Source organism: Hemitrygon akajei, chromosome 9 (assembly GCF_048418815.1).
Source record: "Hemitrygon akajei chromosome 9, sHemAka1.3, whole genome shotgun sequence".
Lineage (NCBI taxonomy): Eukaryota > Metazoa > Chordata > Chondrichthyes > Myliobatiformes > Dasyatidae > Hemitrygon > Hemitrygon akajei.
Genome location: NC_133132.1, coordinates 57,252,323 through 57,270,043, shown reverse-complemented (window position 1 = coordinate 57,270,043; position 17,721 = coordinate 57,252,323). Strand labels below are relative to the sequence as shown.

Here is a 17,721-nt window from a genome sequence, read left to right as displayed (position 1 = left end):
GGTGTTGTACCATCAGCAATATTCTCCCAGTGCTTGAGCATAAGACGTAAATAGGATCAGAATTAGGTGAATCAGCCCATCAGGTCTGCTCTGCCATTCAATCATGGCTGAGTTTTTTTTTTCTCTCAACCCCATTCTCCACCTTCTTCCTATAGGCCTTAACTTTCTTACCAATCAAGAACCTATCAATCTCGTTTTTAAATGGACTGAGTGACTTGGTCTCCACGGCCCTCTACAGCAATGAGTTCCACATATTCACCACCTTCTGGCTGAGGAGATTCCTCCTCATCTCAGTTCTAAAGAGGTGCCCCTCCATTCTGAAGCTGTGCCCTCAGTTCATAGACTCTCCTTGAATGGAAATTCCTCTCCATATCCACTCTATCCAGGCCTTTCAGTATCCATTATGTTTCAGTGGCATTCCTCCCACTCATCCCTCTTCTGTCCTTAACTCCATTAAGTACAGACACAGAGACATTAAATGCTCCTCATAAGTTTAGCTTTTCATTCTCTGGATCATCCGCTAGACCCTCTCCAGTGCCAGTGCATTTTTACTTAGGGCTCAGATTGTTCACTGTATTCCAGATGTTTTAGTTCCAATGTTGGTAGATGGACTGGATGTTACTGAATCCATGGTATTCAAAGTAGGGCAAAGGTTTCTCCTGGAATCAGTGCCCCATGACCAAAACCTTTAAAAAAATTATGGTCAATAGGGACACGAGCAGTCTGGGAAGAAGAGAACTGCTATCTTCTGCATCATTACAAGAGGCTCTGCCTTGTGTATTGGTGCCTTTTACAGCATCAAGTTCCCCAGATGACATTTTTATGTAACACACCATGACTGTCAATTTTTTTTTTAAATTCAGTGTCAGATTTATTTTTGTTTGGGAAAACTAATTATATATATTTTCAGATGTCCTGTGATCCTGATGGAAAACAGAACAGCCATGTGTTCTCAAAGTTGAGGAGGAATTTGATTAGTTTGACAAAGCATAATGCTAACTGAGGAATTTCCCTGCCAGGACCTCTTTGAAAAATGAAGCAGTCAGAAAGAATTACCTTTAATATAAACAAACATCAAAATGTAGTGGTGGAGGGGATTGCATAAAATGGGAGTCTTGACAAGTATCAAAGGGAGGAAGGAATCAAAGGGTGAGATGAAATGGGGTGGGGGAGGTGGATCTCAAACAACAGCACTATCCAGCTTGCCTCTCGTGAATCTGAATTTCTTTATTTTATCCCATCTAAAAAGCAACCAGGTTGTCCCGCCTTGGGTTGGTTCTTTGTGGGCTTGTTTTGGTGGGTTATCGAGGCCTCAGTGGTAATAATCGGTGAGCGTGGTTAGTTGCTATTGTCTAGATATTTTGTTGCCTGATCTGCTGGTCACTGGACTCCATCTACTCATCATCTGTTTTGGCATCCCTCACTCTTTCATGGTGAGTTTTGCCCGGATGTAGCTCCGTCTCAGGCAGGGCCATCTTCAGACTTAATGGCCTGCAGTGATAGCCCAGTTTAATCCTTGATCCTTTGAAGGGGTCTCTGCTTTATTGCGTCTGTACCCTTTCATATGTGATTGTTGAGACAATGGGCTGATAAAGAGAGATCCCATGCTTACAGTGGCAGACCATTTCTTCTTGTTTCCTCTCCCAGTTCCTCCCCAAACACAAGATCAGGGAAAAGTTCTCAGGAAATACAGAAATAAAATTCTGTTCTTCCTTTTCTTACCACGACACTTCAAAAGACCATGGGGACCATATTTAGATGATCTGTTTATTGACGTGGCATGTGTATTCTTGCTTGTGCATCTAGCCTGAACTTTGGTCGTAGACGAGATTGAAATTCATCTGCGAGTACTCAGTTGCTTGTGGCTGATCAGTGGGAATCTTGTCTGGAACGGCCTGGGAGATTGTTGGTATGCTGGACGCAGAACTCTTGTGAGGCAGTGGCTGAGACAAGTTAGTAGGGTGAAATGAGCTTCCCTTTATGAGCCTCTTTGCAAAGCTGACCCATGAGCTCTCAACACCAACACTGGAGATGTTGACACTGAAGTTCTCCACATTCCCGCAACTTAAAGAAGAAGAAATTCCTGGACCTTGGGTACAAGTGGTTCATGGGCCTGAGGCTAGGAGTGCTGATGATGGAAGTGAAATGGCCACCTACCATTTGAGAGCCGAGCCTTGAATTACAGCTTATGGTTTAATGAATCTAGCTGTGTGACAGGATTTCAGTGATGGCCCAAGTGCTGAGGGAGAGACACAGACCAGGAATGAACAGTTCACTGAGTTTTGATAAAAAATGAACAGAACAAAAAGAAAGTATTAAAGCTAGGCCAACAGGATCACTAACTAGAAAACTCTCAGACTAACTAAAAACTAATGTAACACCTGTGTGGGACCAGTCTTATCATGTGTGACTAGTCGTTGAGAAAAATCAAATTACACTAGGTGCTAATAGGCCATCAGAAGAATCCAGGTATTAGAAGGAGGCAGGGAATAGAAACCACACACTTCTGGAAATAAGGTTTTGTTTATAAGGAAAAAAAACAATATGGACAAAATATTTACATGAGCAAGAACAATTCAAAATTCGAACATTCTGTTTAGGTTCCAAATCTTAGATATCAAACCACAACAAACTCTTTTTTAATTAGGATTAGTGATATTTATTAGAATAACCTTTGTTACTCCAATTTCTCTAATTAATTAGATCTAGTGTTATTCCCTATTTAAAAGTTTACAGACTAAACTTTCCTTTTTACTTATCCCTAATTAGTTATAAAACCAAATATAATTCCTATTCTCCAGTATTATAGTTAACTTCAGTTTCAGTTCCAGTCAGTATATTTACAAGTTTAAATTAAAATTCAAAAATTATAAATGCACAGTTTAACTCCTTTCACGACAATTCTCCAACATCACAACTCTTAAACAAAGTAAATCTCATTTAGTAACTTATCAAAGTCTTTGCAAAACAATAATCAGTTCCTGCAGAAAATCAAATTCGGATTCTTCGAATGAAAATAAACTTACACATCCAACCGCATTAAATCCTCTGCGTCATCACACATTTCGTTCCCGTGCTGGCTCTTTACCTTGGGTGACTTGCCATCTTGTTCATGGAATGAAATAATTGATCAGCCACAGAAAGTCTATTCACAAACTTGTACAAAACTTGACCCAATGCCTTGGTATGATTTTGCACAACTAATTCCCGACTACACAGCAGGGATTTGGACACTGGTCTCTGCCAATACTGTCTTGTTATAGCTGCTGCATATCATAGCTGGAACTTCAATAAATCTTTTATTGCTATTGTCTCTCCTCTGGGAGTTTCACCCTGAGGGTTTCAAGTTAGTAGGGTAAAGATGCTCACTACTAATTCCACTCTTAATGGTTCATGTCTTCAGCTTCTAAGTATTGCTGTGTTTCTCTCCTTGTCCATCCTGTGTACAGCCCACCCCACCCTTGCATAGTTTTTTTTTCAAATTCTCTGTTTTTAAATCAGTAAACATTGTTTTCATCCCTCCACAATTAGAACTTTCTAACATTACAATTTTGGATTTCATTAGCCTGGGTTACAGTAACACCATCACTGCTTCTCGAATGCAGCAACCTATAACTAAATTAAACTAAATCCTTTCACAGTATCTAAATCTAAATCACTAAACTCCTTTCCTGGAACTTGGTCTAAAGCAGGGAGTGTTCTCATCACTATTCTTCGATCTTGACAAGAATGAAGCAATAGAAAGACAGTTCAATACAAATGCAAAGAAACCCTCATTGGCTGGAATGTGTATATTATCGTGTGTGTGATTACCATCTTCTTTCAACTGCCCCCATGCAAGAGCACCCAGCTTCTACAGCAGTGTCCACGGTTGTGACATTGTGGGATATTCCACAGTGATTGTGGTCCACTCGAAGGTTGTGTGGAGGATTTGGTGTGATTACGTACCCTGTCCCTCAGTGCAGGGCACCTCAGAGCTTCACAGCAAGTTTACAATAGAATATTGGATCAACACCACCGATATCGTGAGTGAGATCCTGCAGATAACAAGATAACTACTGACAACATTGAACAATAAGGAGGAATATTAGTGCCATTTACATTTTCTACCTCTTCAGTGGCACTTACAACTTGAAACTCATTTTGGGAAAACATTTTCTCCCCACTATTGTAGCTCTATGGGGGTGACCTTAATATATTTAAGACAGAGTAAATGTGGAAAGGATGTTTCCCATGGTAGGAGAGTATAGAACAAAAGGGCACAGCCTCAGGATAGAGGGGCGTCCTTTCAAAACAGAGGTGCTGAGAAATTTCTTTAGCTGATGAATTTGTGGAATTTGTTGTCACGTGCAGCTGTGGAGGCCAGGTTGTTGGGTGTATTTAAGGCAGAGATTGATAGGTTCTTGACTGGACATGGTATCAAAGGTTATGGAAGAAGGCCGGGAACTGGGGTTGAGGAGGAGGGAAAAAAAGGATCAGCCATGACTGAATGGTGGAGCAGACTCGACGGGCCAGATGGCCTAATTCTGCTCCTATATCTTCTGGTCTTATGGTCAATTTCTTTCTCTTTAATACACCGCAAAGAATGCTCATATTTCTGGGGCTGCTATTGATGCGGAATTCCTTGGAAATATTTCACACTGAAACTTACCAGCATATGGACCATAACAGTCCCATGCTCACTGTCATATTGCCTGTGGCCACTGTGTCAATACTCCTGCCACCTTGTTAGACTTGTACCTGTGGAGAAGCTGATAATCCAGCTGTGTTGTGTTGGGATCTTTATCTTTGTTCAAAGTGATTCACCATTCCGAAGCCCTTCAGAAGCAAAGTCCAATTCTGTCCTCTTGATGCAGCCACGTCCATATAGAACATCGAAAGAGGCCCTTTGACCCCAACTCCTGAGCTGACTGTGAGGCAAATTTAAACAAACCTGCCTGTTCATGGCCTATATCCCTTCATTCCCTGCCTGTTCATGTGCCTGATAAACACCTCTGAAACACTGCAATCATATCAACTTCCGCCATATTCCCTGGGAGCCCATTCCAAGCACCGATCACTCTCTGTGTAAAATACCTGCCCTCACACATCTCCTTTGAACTTTCTGCTTCTCACCTTAAAGCGATGTCTTCTAGTGTTTGACATTTCTACCTTTGGAAATGTCTCTGGCTGTCTACCCTTTAAAGACCTGTCATCATTTTGTAAACTTCTGTCGGGTCATTTCTCACACCCCAGTGCTCTTGAGTCACCGGAGAAGGTGAGCGATCCAAGAGGGATGTTTATCGGTGCACATTCTTCTCTCCAGTGAAAGCGTTGGGTTCCAGAGTAAGTCACCCAGTCTCAGCTTTCATTGGTTCCACTGAGGCACGAAGGAAGGAGTTTCTCAGTGCAGCCTGCAGCTCACCCTGCATGCCAATGTGGCTGTAGAAAGCAGGTGTAAGATCTTCCCATGAACCCATTCCGTACGCTGTCCTTCTTCCTCAGCCTCCCAGCAGGAGTTTGAGAATCCAGCGCAAATGCCAAGTGCAGGCTCTGGCCAGGTTGCAACAACCCCACCAGGCCAAGGTGCACATTCGACCTTTGTGACAGGGAAAGACACTGCTCCAGGGTCAGACTGTTGCACCTCTCGCAGGCTGACCAATGACACATCCAGAGTTTCCTTAGGACAGTGTGGTGCCTGCAGGTGGCGCTATTCCCATCTGCAGAAAGACCACCAGTGGACCTCTGTGAATGAGGCATGTTAGAATGATACAGAAAGAGATGATTTGGCTTATTATGTCCACAGTGATTGAGGAAAGGGAACATCACGACCTAATTCCACCTTCCAGACCTGTTTGTAGGCCTTTGGATCGCTCAGTGCTAATCCGGACTACTCTGTTTTTCAATGTGATGAGGGTTTCCACTCTCACCATTCTTTGAGACTGTGAGTTCAAGAATGCCCGTTGTACAAATGCTGCCAGTGACCCAGCTTTGGTTATGACCTGAAATCTGAAGACATGCAAGTTGGTTTGTATCAGGACATATGGGGGGGGGGGGGGGTGTCAGTTGATGGGCAAGTGGGGAGAATAAAGTGAGAATCAGTGCAAATTGGCATAAGATGATGCTTGAATGCTCAGTACACACCTGATGGGCTGAAAGGCCTGTTCTCTTGCTGCATAACTCTGACTATAAAATACCATTTCCTCAATTCCCAATACGTAAAGCGCCCTGAAGAAACAGATGCACCAGTTTCATCCTGTAAATCTGAGGGGACTGTATAAATGGCCAGTGTCCTGACTGCTCCTGATTAGAGGTTTACTGGACAGAGCCTTTGAAGACATTGCCTCTCCCACTGAAAAGGATGACACTCTTTGTAATGTTTGTGTAGTCTGGTCTGCTGGGCATGTCTCACAACCTTACTGTTAGCAATGCATTATCTGGACAAAGACGCATAATCTAATCATAAATGCCCCTTAACTGCAACAGTAAGCCACTTAGTCTCAACCTATCGGATTCAAAATCAGATTATTTTATTGTCCTAAGCACCAAGGTGCAATTAAGTTCCTTGCTCACAGGAAGCTTACAGAGGAAATCGTGTACATGATTATAATAAATACAATCATAAATACAGTACCGAACACAATGGCGCAAAGACAGCAATAATGTTCTCTCTATCCTGCATTGTTACCCAAATTCTCTGACATAAAATTAACATTTCCTCTCTTTCTTAGTTCTGAGGAAGGACGCTGGACTTGAAACAATATATTTTCCTCCCTCCATAGATGCTGCCTGATCCATTGAGTGTTTCTAGCGTAAAGGCCGCCTCTGGCTTTTTTTTTTACAGATCCCCCTTGTTGATTTTGTACACAAGATTGATAAGAGAAAGAACATTTATTAAGAGTGGAGGGAGTGAGAGGAAACTAGTTCTGCTTCACATAAGAACAAAGATGTGAACATATGATGGACTTTTAAATTTAATATTATGGGTCATGTTCAAGCAGAGGAGATTTGGTTTAATTTGGTGTGTTCAGCACATATATAGTGGGCCGAATGGCCTGTTGCTGCATTATTCTACTCTGTGTTTATGGGTGCTCATTCATATCGATGGAAGTCAGTAAATCAGGGATTCAAAGCCCTAGTATGATCTATATTCTGCTTATGTACCTCGTCAACAGATTTGTTGTTCACTTTTATTACTGTTAGTATTCTGCTTTCCTTCAGAGTTGTTTCTTTTCTTCTCATTGCAGAACGGAGTTGGCCTCTCCTTTCCTCTTCCCCCTCCACCACCGGGGGGGCCCTTCCCCCCGCCCCCTCCCCCAATGCTGGGCGAGCTGCCGCCTCCGCCCCCTCTGCTCCTGTATGATTTCCCGCCGCCGCCTCCCCCTCCACTGCCTCCTGGAGGGCCACCTCCCCCGCCCGGCGCCCCTCCCTTCTTTAACTGTGGCATGCCACCCCCACCTTGCCCCCTCACCATTGGAAGCATGAGGAAGAAGGCCATTCCACAGCCGTCTCACCCACTGAAGTCCTTCAACTGGCACAAGCTGGCAGAGGTAAGGAAAACTTATTCTCCCTCAAGAATGAGTGGGCTCCTTTAATTTAGACAGCACATTCTCCCTCTCAGGGGCTAGTACGAAGACCCCTCACAGCCCCTCTTGTCAACAAAGTAATTCATGGCATGGACTTACAGGGCCTGTTTCTGTGCTTTGTAATCCAGGAATTTGCAATAATGAGACTTTTTTTCCCCTCAAGTGAAGTCAACTGATGCATTAATCATGGTCAGGGTACTTGTGGGAGTCTTCACAGTCCCTCTACATAATCATGCCTTCGGATCTTCGGAGGCTGGGGGTGGGTAAGGGAATGGCGCTGCATGTAGTGAGTTGTCCAAAAGATAGCACATCTAAACATGCGACAGTCACTCACTAGAGCAAGTGGAACCTGCCAGGATGAAGGTGAGGGCATTGCCCAGTGAGGGCAGAATTTCAGTGTGTGGATTCTTAGGGACCACTCTTCCGGTGCATGCTTTACATGGCCCACTGCACCCACAGGGATACTGTGGCTTCAGATCAGGTTATGATAATAGAAAAGTAGCAAGTACTCCATAAATTTTCCTGTCAGAGTTGTTAGCTCTGAGCTGATTGTCCAAATCTGGAGGACCAATGGACCACTCTTACTTTAGTGTGGTTAACTCTCCCAGGAGCCAAAGTACAAGGCCCTGACTCCAGATAACATAGCTATCTGGATCACTGAGGCATGCAAGCCTCCAAACCCTACAAAAAGGTTGTGGTCCTCTTGGAGGTAGAAAGCTAATATCAATAATCTTACTCATGAAATTCCTGGATTGTTAAAAGCTTTTTGATTCAATGAAAACTGGGGAAGAACATTTGCTGTCTTTAACTGGTCTATACCCAGCAGCAGACAAAGAGCTGGAATGAATGAGCCCATTTTTAGGATGGCAGGCTGTGTCTGTGCACGGCAAGATCCCACAACCGGGACATTGGCAGGATGTGGAGGAGAGGGGAAACATGGCAGAAAGTGGGCTACCACGGGAATAATATTTGGGCCCCAGCAACTCACAGTCTTTACCAACAGTTTGACTAAAGGCACCAAAATAAAATACAGTCGACCATCACTAATCCGACTACCTGTAACCCTGTTCCTTCGATAATCCAGCACTGATTTCAAATCTTCCATGTAACTGTTATTTCAAATTTCCTGGGCCACCGTACCAATCTGCCGCACATTGTTTTGGTTGCGCTAGATCTGTTCATGTGTTGGTGCCCTCTTGTAAGCACAGACAAAAGCGATTCCTGCTTGTTTTCCTCCATTTGTTAATATCATTTGCGTGAGGCGCGGCTGCCCAGCACCCACCCGTCTCACCCGCCAGCGGCGGGGGAGCTGACGCATGCTGGGTCAGTCCGCCTTCTCGCTCGCCTGCCGGCAGTTGTGCACCACCCTCCAGCGTCACCCGGCCAGCGCTCTATTCTCTTCTGCCTACAACATCAGATCAGACGTGGCGACCCGCTGAATTTAAGCATGTTACTAAGCAGAGGAAAAGAAACTAATCAGGATTCCCTCAGTAACTGCGAGTGAAGAGGGAAGAGCCCACCACCGAATTCCCGGCGGCTTGGCGGTCACATGAAATGTGGCGTATAGAAGACCTCCTTTCTCCGACTTCTGCTTCTGCTCACCCAGATGTGCCGCCACCATCATCAACAGTTTTTGAAGAAACTGTTGTGCCAGTTTCAGCACCAGTTCCTGATGCTTCACTCATTTTTCAAGATGAAGATGTTGATGATCCTGACAACCCCACACTTGCAGACATGTAACTTTGCCTGAAGGTATATTAAATGTCTCACTTTAGAAGCAGAAGTGCTCAACTGTTCTGTACAAGTTAATTCCTGTACATTTACCTGTACCCTTTATTTTATCTGTGCCTGTACAGTATATTACTTTATTAAAATTTCACTTGCTACTCATTTAATATTTCTGTTTCATTATTATCTAACTTGTACTGATTTACATGATATTTTATAGGTATTATGAGGCGGTTAGCTATTGCTTAATGTGATCCTTCTGTAATTTGGCATTTTCACTAGTCCGGCGCTCCTCAGGTCCCAATGGTGCCGGATTATAGAAGGTCGACCTGTATTTGCAAGTTTACCAATGATACAAAGCTAGTTGGAAACATGAATAGTGACAAGGATGGAAAGAGGATTTAAAGGAGTAAAGTGAGTCAGCTATAATGTGGCAGATTGCATATAATGTAGAAACGTGGGGTATCTATTTTGGTTGACATTTCAGATTAGGAACTATCATCTGGATCTTTGTGCAGATGATGGGTTTTGACCTGAGACATAGACTATCAATCAAGTTCATCAACTGACCTGCTGTTCCTCCAGCCTCTTCTTTGTTGATCCATGTTCCTGTATCTATGGTCTTTTGTGTCTCCCTTCAGATAAGGCCCGCTTTTTTTAAGGTTAGGAAGATTTGAGTTCACGTTTCTTAAGGGGGTTCAACAGGAAGACGACTTCTCCCGGCTGAGGAGATCAGAATGGGAGAATGCAAACTGAAGTGTTCCAGTTACAGAGAAAATGCACTGCAGGCAAACTCTGCAAGAAACAAAATGAGGTAGATTGCTAGGTCAAGAATTCATCTTGTACTTCTGAAGAACCATTCAATAGTCTTTTAATAGTGGGATAGAAGTTTTGTCCTTGATAGAAGTTCATTTATGATCCAATTAAATAGCTGAGTAAGCTTGAGGGACTGAGTGGCCATTTCATGCTGCTATCTCTTATATGCCTTGACTGTTTGGACTGGTAGACTGCACTAGCGTGCAGAAACAGCCCAGCAAGATTCACTTCAGTGAATTAATTTTTGTAGTCAGAATTCAATGATACATTTCTGAGCAACAGTTTTTTTCAAAGGGCTGGAAATGTGTTGGCTTTCCCAGTGCTCATCACATTCCAGGCAATAATAAATCACAGTAAATTTCAAACGTCCTGGGACTATGCAGCTTCACATTCTACATGGTCTTCAAAAGCTGGAGAGTTCCAGCTGGCGAGGTTGGAGCATCATCTAGCCATGCCCTCTGGCATTGGCTATGAATGGTAGAGAGTGCACTCTCCCTGTTTTTGGGGTTCTTAATATTGCTTCTAACAGAGATTCTCCTGCACTCCCTGGTCTGGCAAGATTCCCAGCTATCCTTTTCCAGTTTTCCCACACACAGACCCATGTAGAAGAATCTTTGGAGTCAAGTGGATCAGAGAAATGCTTTTGAATAACAGCTATTGAGTGAAGCGTGAAGCAATTACATATTGTTTGTTTTTCCTTGTGTTTATTAGCTTCCAGGACCTGGATATCAGTTTCAGAGCCAGCATTTATGGCCTATTCCCAATTGCCCCAGAACAGAGATTCAGACTGCGTCATTTCAGAATTCATGACTCTACTGTGGTGTGGAGTCACACATAGGTCAGAGAAGTTAGCTGACATACTCTTCTGAAGGGCATTAGTGAACCAGAAGGCTTTTGCAACAAAAAAAAAGTCTGGTGGTGTCGTGGATGTCATAATCAATAACAAGCTGCTTGGTTATAAATTCCAGATTTTGTGCTCTAATCCACCCAAGTTCCAGTTTAGCTGCCAAAGTCGTGACGGGCAGTGCTTGCACAGTGGAGACACAGGAAACTGCAGATGCTGGATATCTGAAGCAACACAGAACAAGCTGAAGGAACTCAGTCGGGGAGGCAGCATCAGTGGAGTTAGATGGACTGTCAGAGTTTCGGGTTGGGACCTTGCACCTGGATTGATGAAGGCAGTCAGCCCAAAACGTCTGTAGATGCCGCCTGACCCACTGCGCTCCCCCTGTGCTTTTTTGTGTTTTGCAATCCATGCACACCTCCATTTTAACATCTTTGAGGAAGCAATAATCTGATTTGCATAAGACTGTGAGGACCCATTGCTCATGTCGTTAGCCCTTACACTGGAATGTCTGCCCTCTCAAACATGTTTATACAACTCTCCGTATTGGCGCAGTAGTGTTTACTAAGTTGGTAATTCAGAGGCCTGGTCTAGTATGAACTTCCCCCAGCCCTTTCCCCAAGATATGAGAGTAAAACACTTGGAGGCTCAGATTTAGAGTGAGAGGGAATTTAAAAAGGGACCTGAGGGGTAACTTTTTCATTCAGAGGGCAGTGAATATACAGAATAAGCTGCCAAAGGAAGTGATTGATGAAGGTTTATTGATATAATTTAAGAAACACTTGGATAGGTACACAGAGGGGAGGGGCTTGGAAGATATGGGCTGAACACAAATTCAGAATCAGACTCAGTTCTAATATCACTGACACATGTCAGTGAAGTGATACCATGATTGAATTTAGATCTACAGGATTAGAAACATGGAAAGCCTACAGCACAATATAGGCCCTTCGGCCCACAAAACTGTGCCGAACATGTTATTACCTTAGAAATTACCTAGGGTTACCCATAGCCCTCTATTTTTCTAAGCTCCTAAAAGTGCTTTTCTTCTATTTGTGTTCTTCTAAGAGTGTTCTCCTATTTTTCTAAGTTTCTAAGATTATTTATAGAATAACTGATTCCTGAAGTGATTACATACTGGAATCTAATCAAGGGGCTCAAGGGTTTATATATAGAATAATGGATACCCTGGGACTAATTACAGACTAGAATCTAATCAAGGGGTTCAGGAGGTTTATATATAGAATAAGGGATACCTTGGGTGATTACAGACAGGAATCTAATTGAGGTTTCAGTAGGTTTGGGTGTAATGGATACCAGAGGTAATTACTAATTGGAATCGAATTGAGGGGTTCACAGGTTTATGTATGAAATACCAAAGTTACATAGATGCATTCATCGGACCATCAGCTATTTTCGACTTTGCAACTTTTGTATAGTTTATTCATCGTGTTGAGGGATAGAATAATGTGATGGTTAAGTTACTGGACTGTCAGTCAGAGTTCTAGATCATTGACCCACAGACACGAGTTTAAATACTACCAGAACAGTCTGCGAAGTTTGATTCAATAAATCTGGAGTTTTATCTCAGTAACAGAATCAGAATCAGGTTTAATATCACCAGCGTATGTCATGAAATATCTTTGTATCAGCAGTACAATGCAATACATAATAATAGAGAAAAACTGTGAATTACAGTAAGTGTATATATAAAATATAAAAAGGAGAAATAGGAGTATTTGATGGCCCCCGGGCCTGTACTCACTGGAGTTTAGAAGAATAAAGGGGAATCTCATTGAAACCTATTGAATATTGAAAGGCCTAGGTAGAGTGGATGTGGGGAAGATGGTTCTTATACTGGGTGGGTCTAGGGCTGGGGGGCAAAGCCCCTGAATAGAGGGGCACCCATTTAGGACAGAGATGAGAAGGAATTTATTTAACCAGAGGGTAGTGAATCTGTGGAATACATTGCCACAGGTGGCTGTGGAGCCCAATCGTAAAGTATACCTAAAAGTGGAGGTTGAGAGGCGCTTGATTAGTGCAGGTGACAAAGGTTATGGGGAGTGCACTTGCATGCACTGCAAGCAAAGTGATGGTATTGACAGTCATATCCACATATTAAGAGCGAGTAAATTCTAAAAATGGTCAAGTCCTCTACAGGGGTTTGCCAACTTTAAAATGACCTGATTTAACAAAATCCAATTTTACACAAATTGTCCCATACATTTTAAAAGCTTTTTTTCAAGCAGTTACTGATAATAATAAAATATTACATGGTGTTTATTAATGACTAGATGCAGTGTATATTCCATTAGTATTAGGGTGATTATTTAATGAAATGGAAGAATTGTACTAAGTGTATATAGAGAGATATGATATAGGTAGGTGTAGAAAATTGACATTTCTGATTTACAGAGATTGGCGGACAGTCAGTTCTTAGGAGCTGGACTCTTATGTAACCAGAGAACTGCCTGTACTGGCATGATTCTGGAGAGAGTGAGGGCTCTGAAGATTGCGAAAGATCTAATCTCAGTTTCTGAGGCACAGTTTGCATTGCAGTCTGTTTCCAACAAATGCACACGGCTTTCCAGGTTCAAGCACCTCACCGTAAACTGTGTACTTGCTGCATAACTTGTTTCCCATCCGAGTGTCTGAAACATTGGTTATTGGGTGAAATGAAATTCAGACTATTGCAGCAATATACAAACTGCCAAGGCTCTAATGTGGGATTGTTTCCCACCCCGTGAGCTCATTAGCTATTAAACAGCGGACTGCTGCAGGGGCAAAAATTTAATAAACTGCAAACTTAATTCAGTCTAGTCAACCCTGTACATCTACGTACTTAATAATTCATACATATATACTTGGGAGAAGTCCTTAAATTTCTAGGTAAAAATTCTATGGGATTGGAAATTAGTAACTACAGCACTCTAGTCAAAGATGGCATATCAAGTTGAAGCTGGAATGTCCTTAAAATGCAGTAACAATTATTTTTCCCCATTTGTATCTAGACTGCTCTGTGTGACAGCTATCAAGGGAAGGAATACTATGTTTGAAATTTTAAATGTTTTTTTTATTTTTTATTTTGATTTATATGGCCACAATCTGCAAAGTAGGGAAGTGTTACATTAGTTGTGCATACTCCTGGATTGCTTGTAATAATGTTTTGAAGTGACCTTTAACTTGATGATTTTGAACTGGACATACCTCATGAGGTGAAAGAGGTGAGTTCTTTGATTGGTGTAAGTGAATTGATTAACTCATAAACTAAAATCAAATCGTTTGAAGATTGTTGTCACTTCTTCCATGTTACACCTCTGATTTTGCTCCCATAACTTTGTATACCTCAGCACCTCCAACCTCTGTTCATAACTGAAATGCTCCATCCCTGGCAATATCCTGGTGAATCACTTCTACACCTTCTCCAATGCTACCATATCCTACCTACAGTGTGGTGACCAAAAATACACAGGGCATTCCAGTGGAGGTCTGACTGGTGCTTTACTGAAGACAAATTTTGATATTTCTCCTTCCGAGGTCACATAAGGGCAAAGGGCTGAAAATGGTCAAAGAGGTGGCTTGTAATCAGTGTTCCACAGAGAGATAGAAAGGTTTAAAGAAGAAGTTGCAGAGTTTGAAGTCTGTCTCATATTACAACCCCAGTAGAAGGCTGAAAAATCATAGGTTATAATGCAGAGAATGCAATCCTTGCAAGTTCACCCATGTTACTGTGGTTGACTCTTGCAGAACAGAATCGGGGGCTCAGTGTGGGCTGAGATCGATGACCTCCGAGCCTTCAGCATCTTGGACCTGGAAGATTTTGAGAAGATGTTCTCAGCTTACCAGAGACAGCAGGTAAATTCTTCATTCTCATCTGTAATAAACCTATTTTGTTCATTGTGAATTTTATTCAACTACAGAACTACAACTACAAAGAGGGGCTTAGCAATGGAGAGAGGTTAGGCAGACTAGGATGGACATCATTGGACTATATTAGAATGAGGGGTGATCTTATGGAGATGTATAAAATGATTAAAAGCACTGATGAGATGAAGACACACAGCGTGTTTCCCAGGATTGGGGAATCAAGAGCCAAAGGACATTGGTTTCAGGTGTGATCGGAGAGATTTAATAAGAAATTAGGAAGAATTTTTTACCCAGAGGTTGGTCAGTATAAGGAATGAGCTGCCAGAGTAAGTGGTTGAGTCAGGTACATTAACAATGTTTGGATAGATACATGGATAGAAAAAGTCTAGAGGGATATGAGACAAATGTGGCTAACTGGGCGTAGTTTAGTCAGCATGGGACAGTTGGGCCAAAGGGCCTGCTTCAGTGATGGATGACCCGGACTCTACAAGGAATGCCGGGTACAGATAACACATTTGCAAGGATATGTCTCTGAGGTTTCTGCTGACAGGAATCTCAGTAGCCAGAGCCACAGGGTTAGAGGAAGAATAAATCAGAGTTGAATTAAAGAGAGATTTTTAATGCAGTGAGCTGTTTTGATCTAAAATAGGAAAGGGTATTGGAAGCAGATTTAACGGTATCTTCCAAAACTGCATAAATTTTAAGGAGAATTAAATGTAACATGAAAAAAACTTACTGGAAAGCTCTTTTACATGGCTGGCACACAGAGTATAGTAGCACTGTGTGAGTGTTACTGGAAAAACCTGGAACTCTGATCCAGAGGGAAGAGCTCAAATCCCAGCACAACAGCTGAAAAAATGTAAATGCAGAATCAGCGAAGATTTACAGCATCGAAGAAGCACACTAACTCGTCAAATCGGCAGTGGGTCTGAGTATGAGGAATCCAGCCTTGTTCTCATTCCTTCTCCCCAAAGCCCTAGAAATTCCTTCCTTTCAAAAACTTGTCTGGTTCCCTTACAAGTGAATCTGTGTTTGCTGCTGCTTCTGGCAACATCCTTCCAACCCTAGCCAAACCCCGTGCTAAAGCAAAAGGTACTTTTAAATGTTGGCTTATTCTTCTGCCAATCACCTTCATTCTTTGTGATAGAAACAGAAAATGTTGATCAGGGTATAGTCAATGTTCTGGGTTTGCACTGCTCCATCAGAACTGGGAACGAGAGAAGGGCATTTACAATAGAAGAGAAAGGGGGGGGGGGAGCGATGTATAGAACAAAGGAGCATTGGTGCTACAAATAGACATACTCGCAGACCCAAGATATTGACTTCCCTTTCTACTGATGCTGCCTGACTTGCTGAGCATTTCCACAGCTTTTGGATTTTATCTCAGGATTCCAGCATCTTCAATTTGTTTTTTTGATTTGCTCCTTCCTTCCATGTCCCCTAGTTACTGGCTCTTCTGACAGCTGCAGAAGTTAATCATATCCTACCATTAGCCAGGGAGACCATGAAACCACTGCCATTAAAAGCCCAAACACTGGTACCCTTCACGGAAAGAAATGTGCCACCTTTATCCAGTGTAATGTGACTGACTCTTCTTTACTTCCTCCTCAGTCCAGGAATGCTAAGCCCCTTGGCCTTGCAAGTGACATGAGTAGGTAAATTAAACGGAGAAGCACACGGCACCGATCGGCCTGTTAGCTTGTGCTTGAAGCTGGTTGATCGGCACGTGACAGCTCTAAGTCCCCTGAGTCCATGTGGCTGAGTCACTTAGCTTTAGCCAGTGTGATACTGCTCAGAGTCATAGCTACTCCTTTCATTCTGACCGCTTTGGCTTCTGCTACTATGTCCATAACCAACCTTCTTCTTCTCAGTTTGCCTTCCCCCCCTCCCCCAGACGTACAGCTCAGAAGACAGCCCCATTGGCCTAACTTATCCATGTCACCAACATGCCTTCCTGAGCTAGCCCCATTTGATTGCATTTGGCCCATATCCCTTTCAACCCATCCTGTCTGTGACCCTGTCCATGCCTCTGTTTTCTCTCATGTTACTAGAAGCTAGCTTGGGGAATATTCCCCTTGAGATGAGCTCACTCTAGATCAGCTCTAGGCCAAGCTGGGGACCCTTTGGTTAATGGTAGGGGTCCATGGCATAAAGAGGTTGGAAACCCCTGATTAAGATCATCCCTCATGTTTTTACTGTACATGTTCCAGAATGAAAATACTCATTCCACTCGCCGGGTTTTATATCTCATATCGCAAACCTTGGGGAAAAAGAAGTGTTGGTTGATCCGCAAGATTGGGGCGGCGTAGTAGAATGGTGGTTAGCACAGTGCTTTACTGGTGACCCGGGATCAATTCCAGAGCTGCCTGTAAGGAGTTTGTCCGTTCTCCCCGTGCCGAGTGTGTTTCCTCTGGGTGCCCCGACTTCCTCTGACAGTCCAAAGACGTATGGGTTGGTAGGTTAATTGGTCATAGTAAATTGTCCCGTGATTAGGCTAGGGTTAAATCAGGGGATTGCTGGACAGACTGGTTCAAAGGGCCAGAAGGGCCTACTCCACACTGTATCTCAATAAATAAATAAAATAAAGATTAGCTTGGCTTAAGAAGGCAATGTTTTATAGAGCTGTCATATGATAGATAACGTCTCCCTATTTTAGCTGAATGATGCTCAAGACCTGGAAATTCATACTAACTGCTAATCATCCTTATGATAAACCTATGGAGTCTTGCAGCTTGTAAACGGGCCCTTTGACCCATCGAGTCTGTGCTGGCCTCATACATTAATCTGACAGTGATCCCTGTACCTCCCATTTCCCTGTCAGCTCCTCACAAATTCTACCAATCATCTCGGGTGTGGGCGGCACAGTGGTGTAGTGGCTGGTGTAACGCTATTGCAGTGCCA

At 42.9% G+C, this 17,721-nt stretch overlaps 1 protein-coding gene across 7 annotated transcripts in view; it reads left to right on the top strand.

Moving 5' to 3' along the window:
- daam2 (dishevelled associated activator of morphogenesis 2) overlaps window positions 1-17,721 on the top strand; it is a 310,967-nt gene that overhangs the window by 215,365 nt on the left and 77,881 nt on the right. For all 7 annotated transcript variants that reach the window (XM_073056055.1, XM_073056054.1, XM_073056049.1 and 4 more), the window contains 2 exons: window positions 7,227-7,529; window positions 14,701-14,808. In XM_073056055.1, the coding sequence (XP_072912156.1) occupies window positions 7,227-7,529; window positions 14,701-14,808 (411 nt within the window). The remainder of the gene's footprint in view (window positions 1-7,226; window positions 7,530-14,700; window positions 14,809-17,721) is intronic.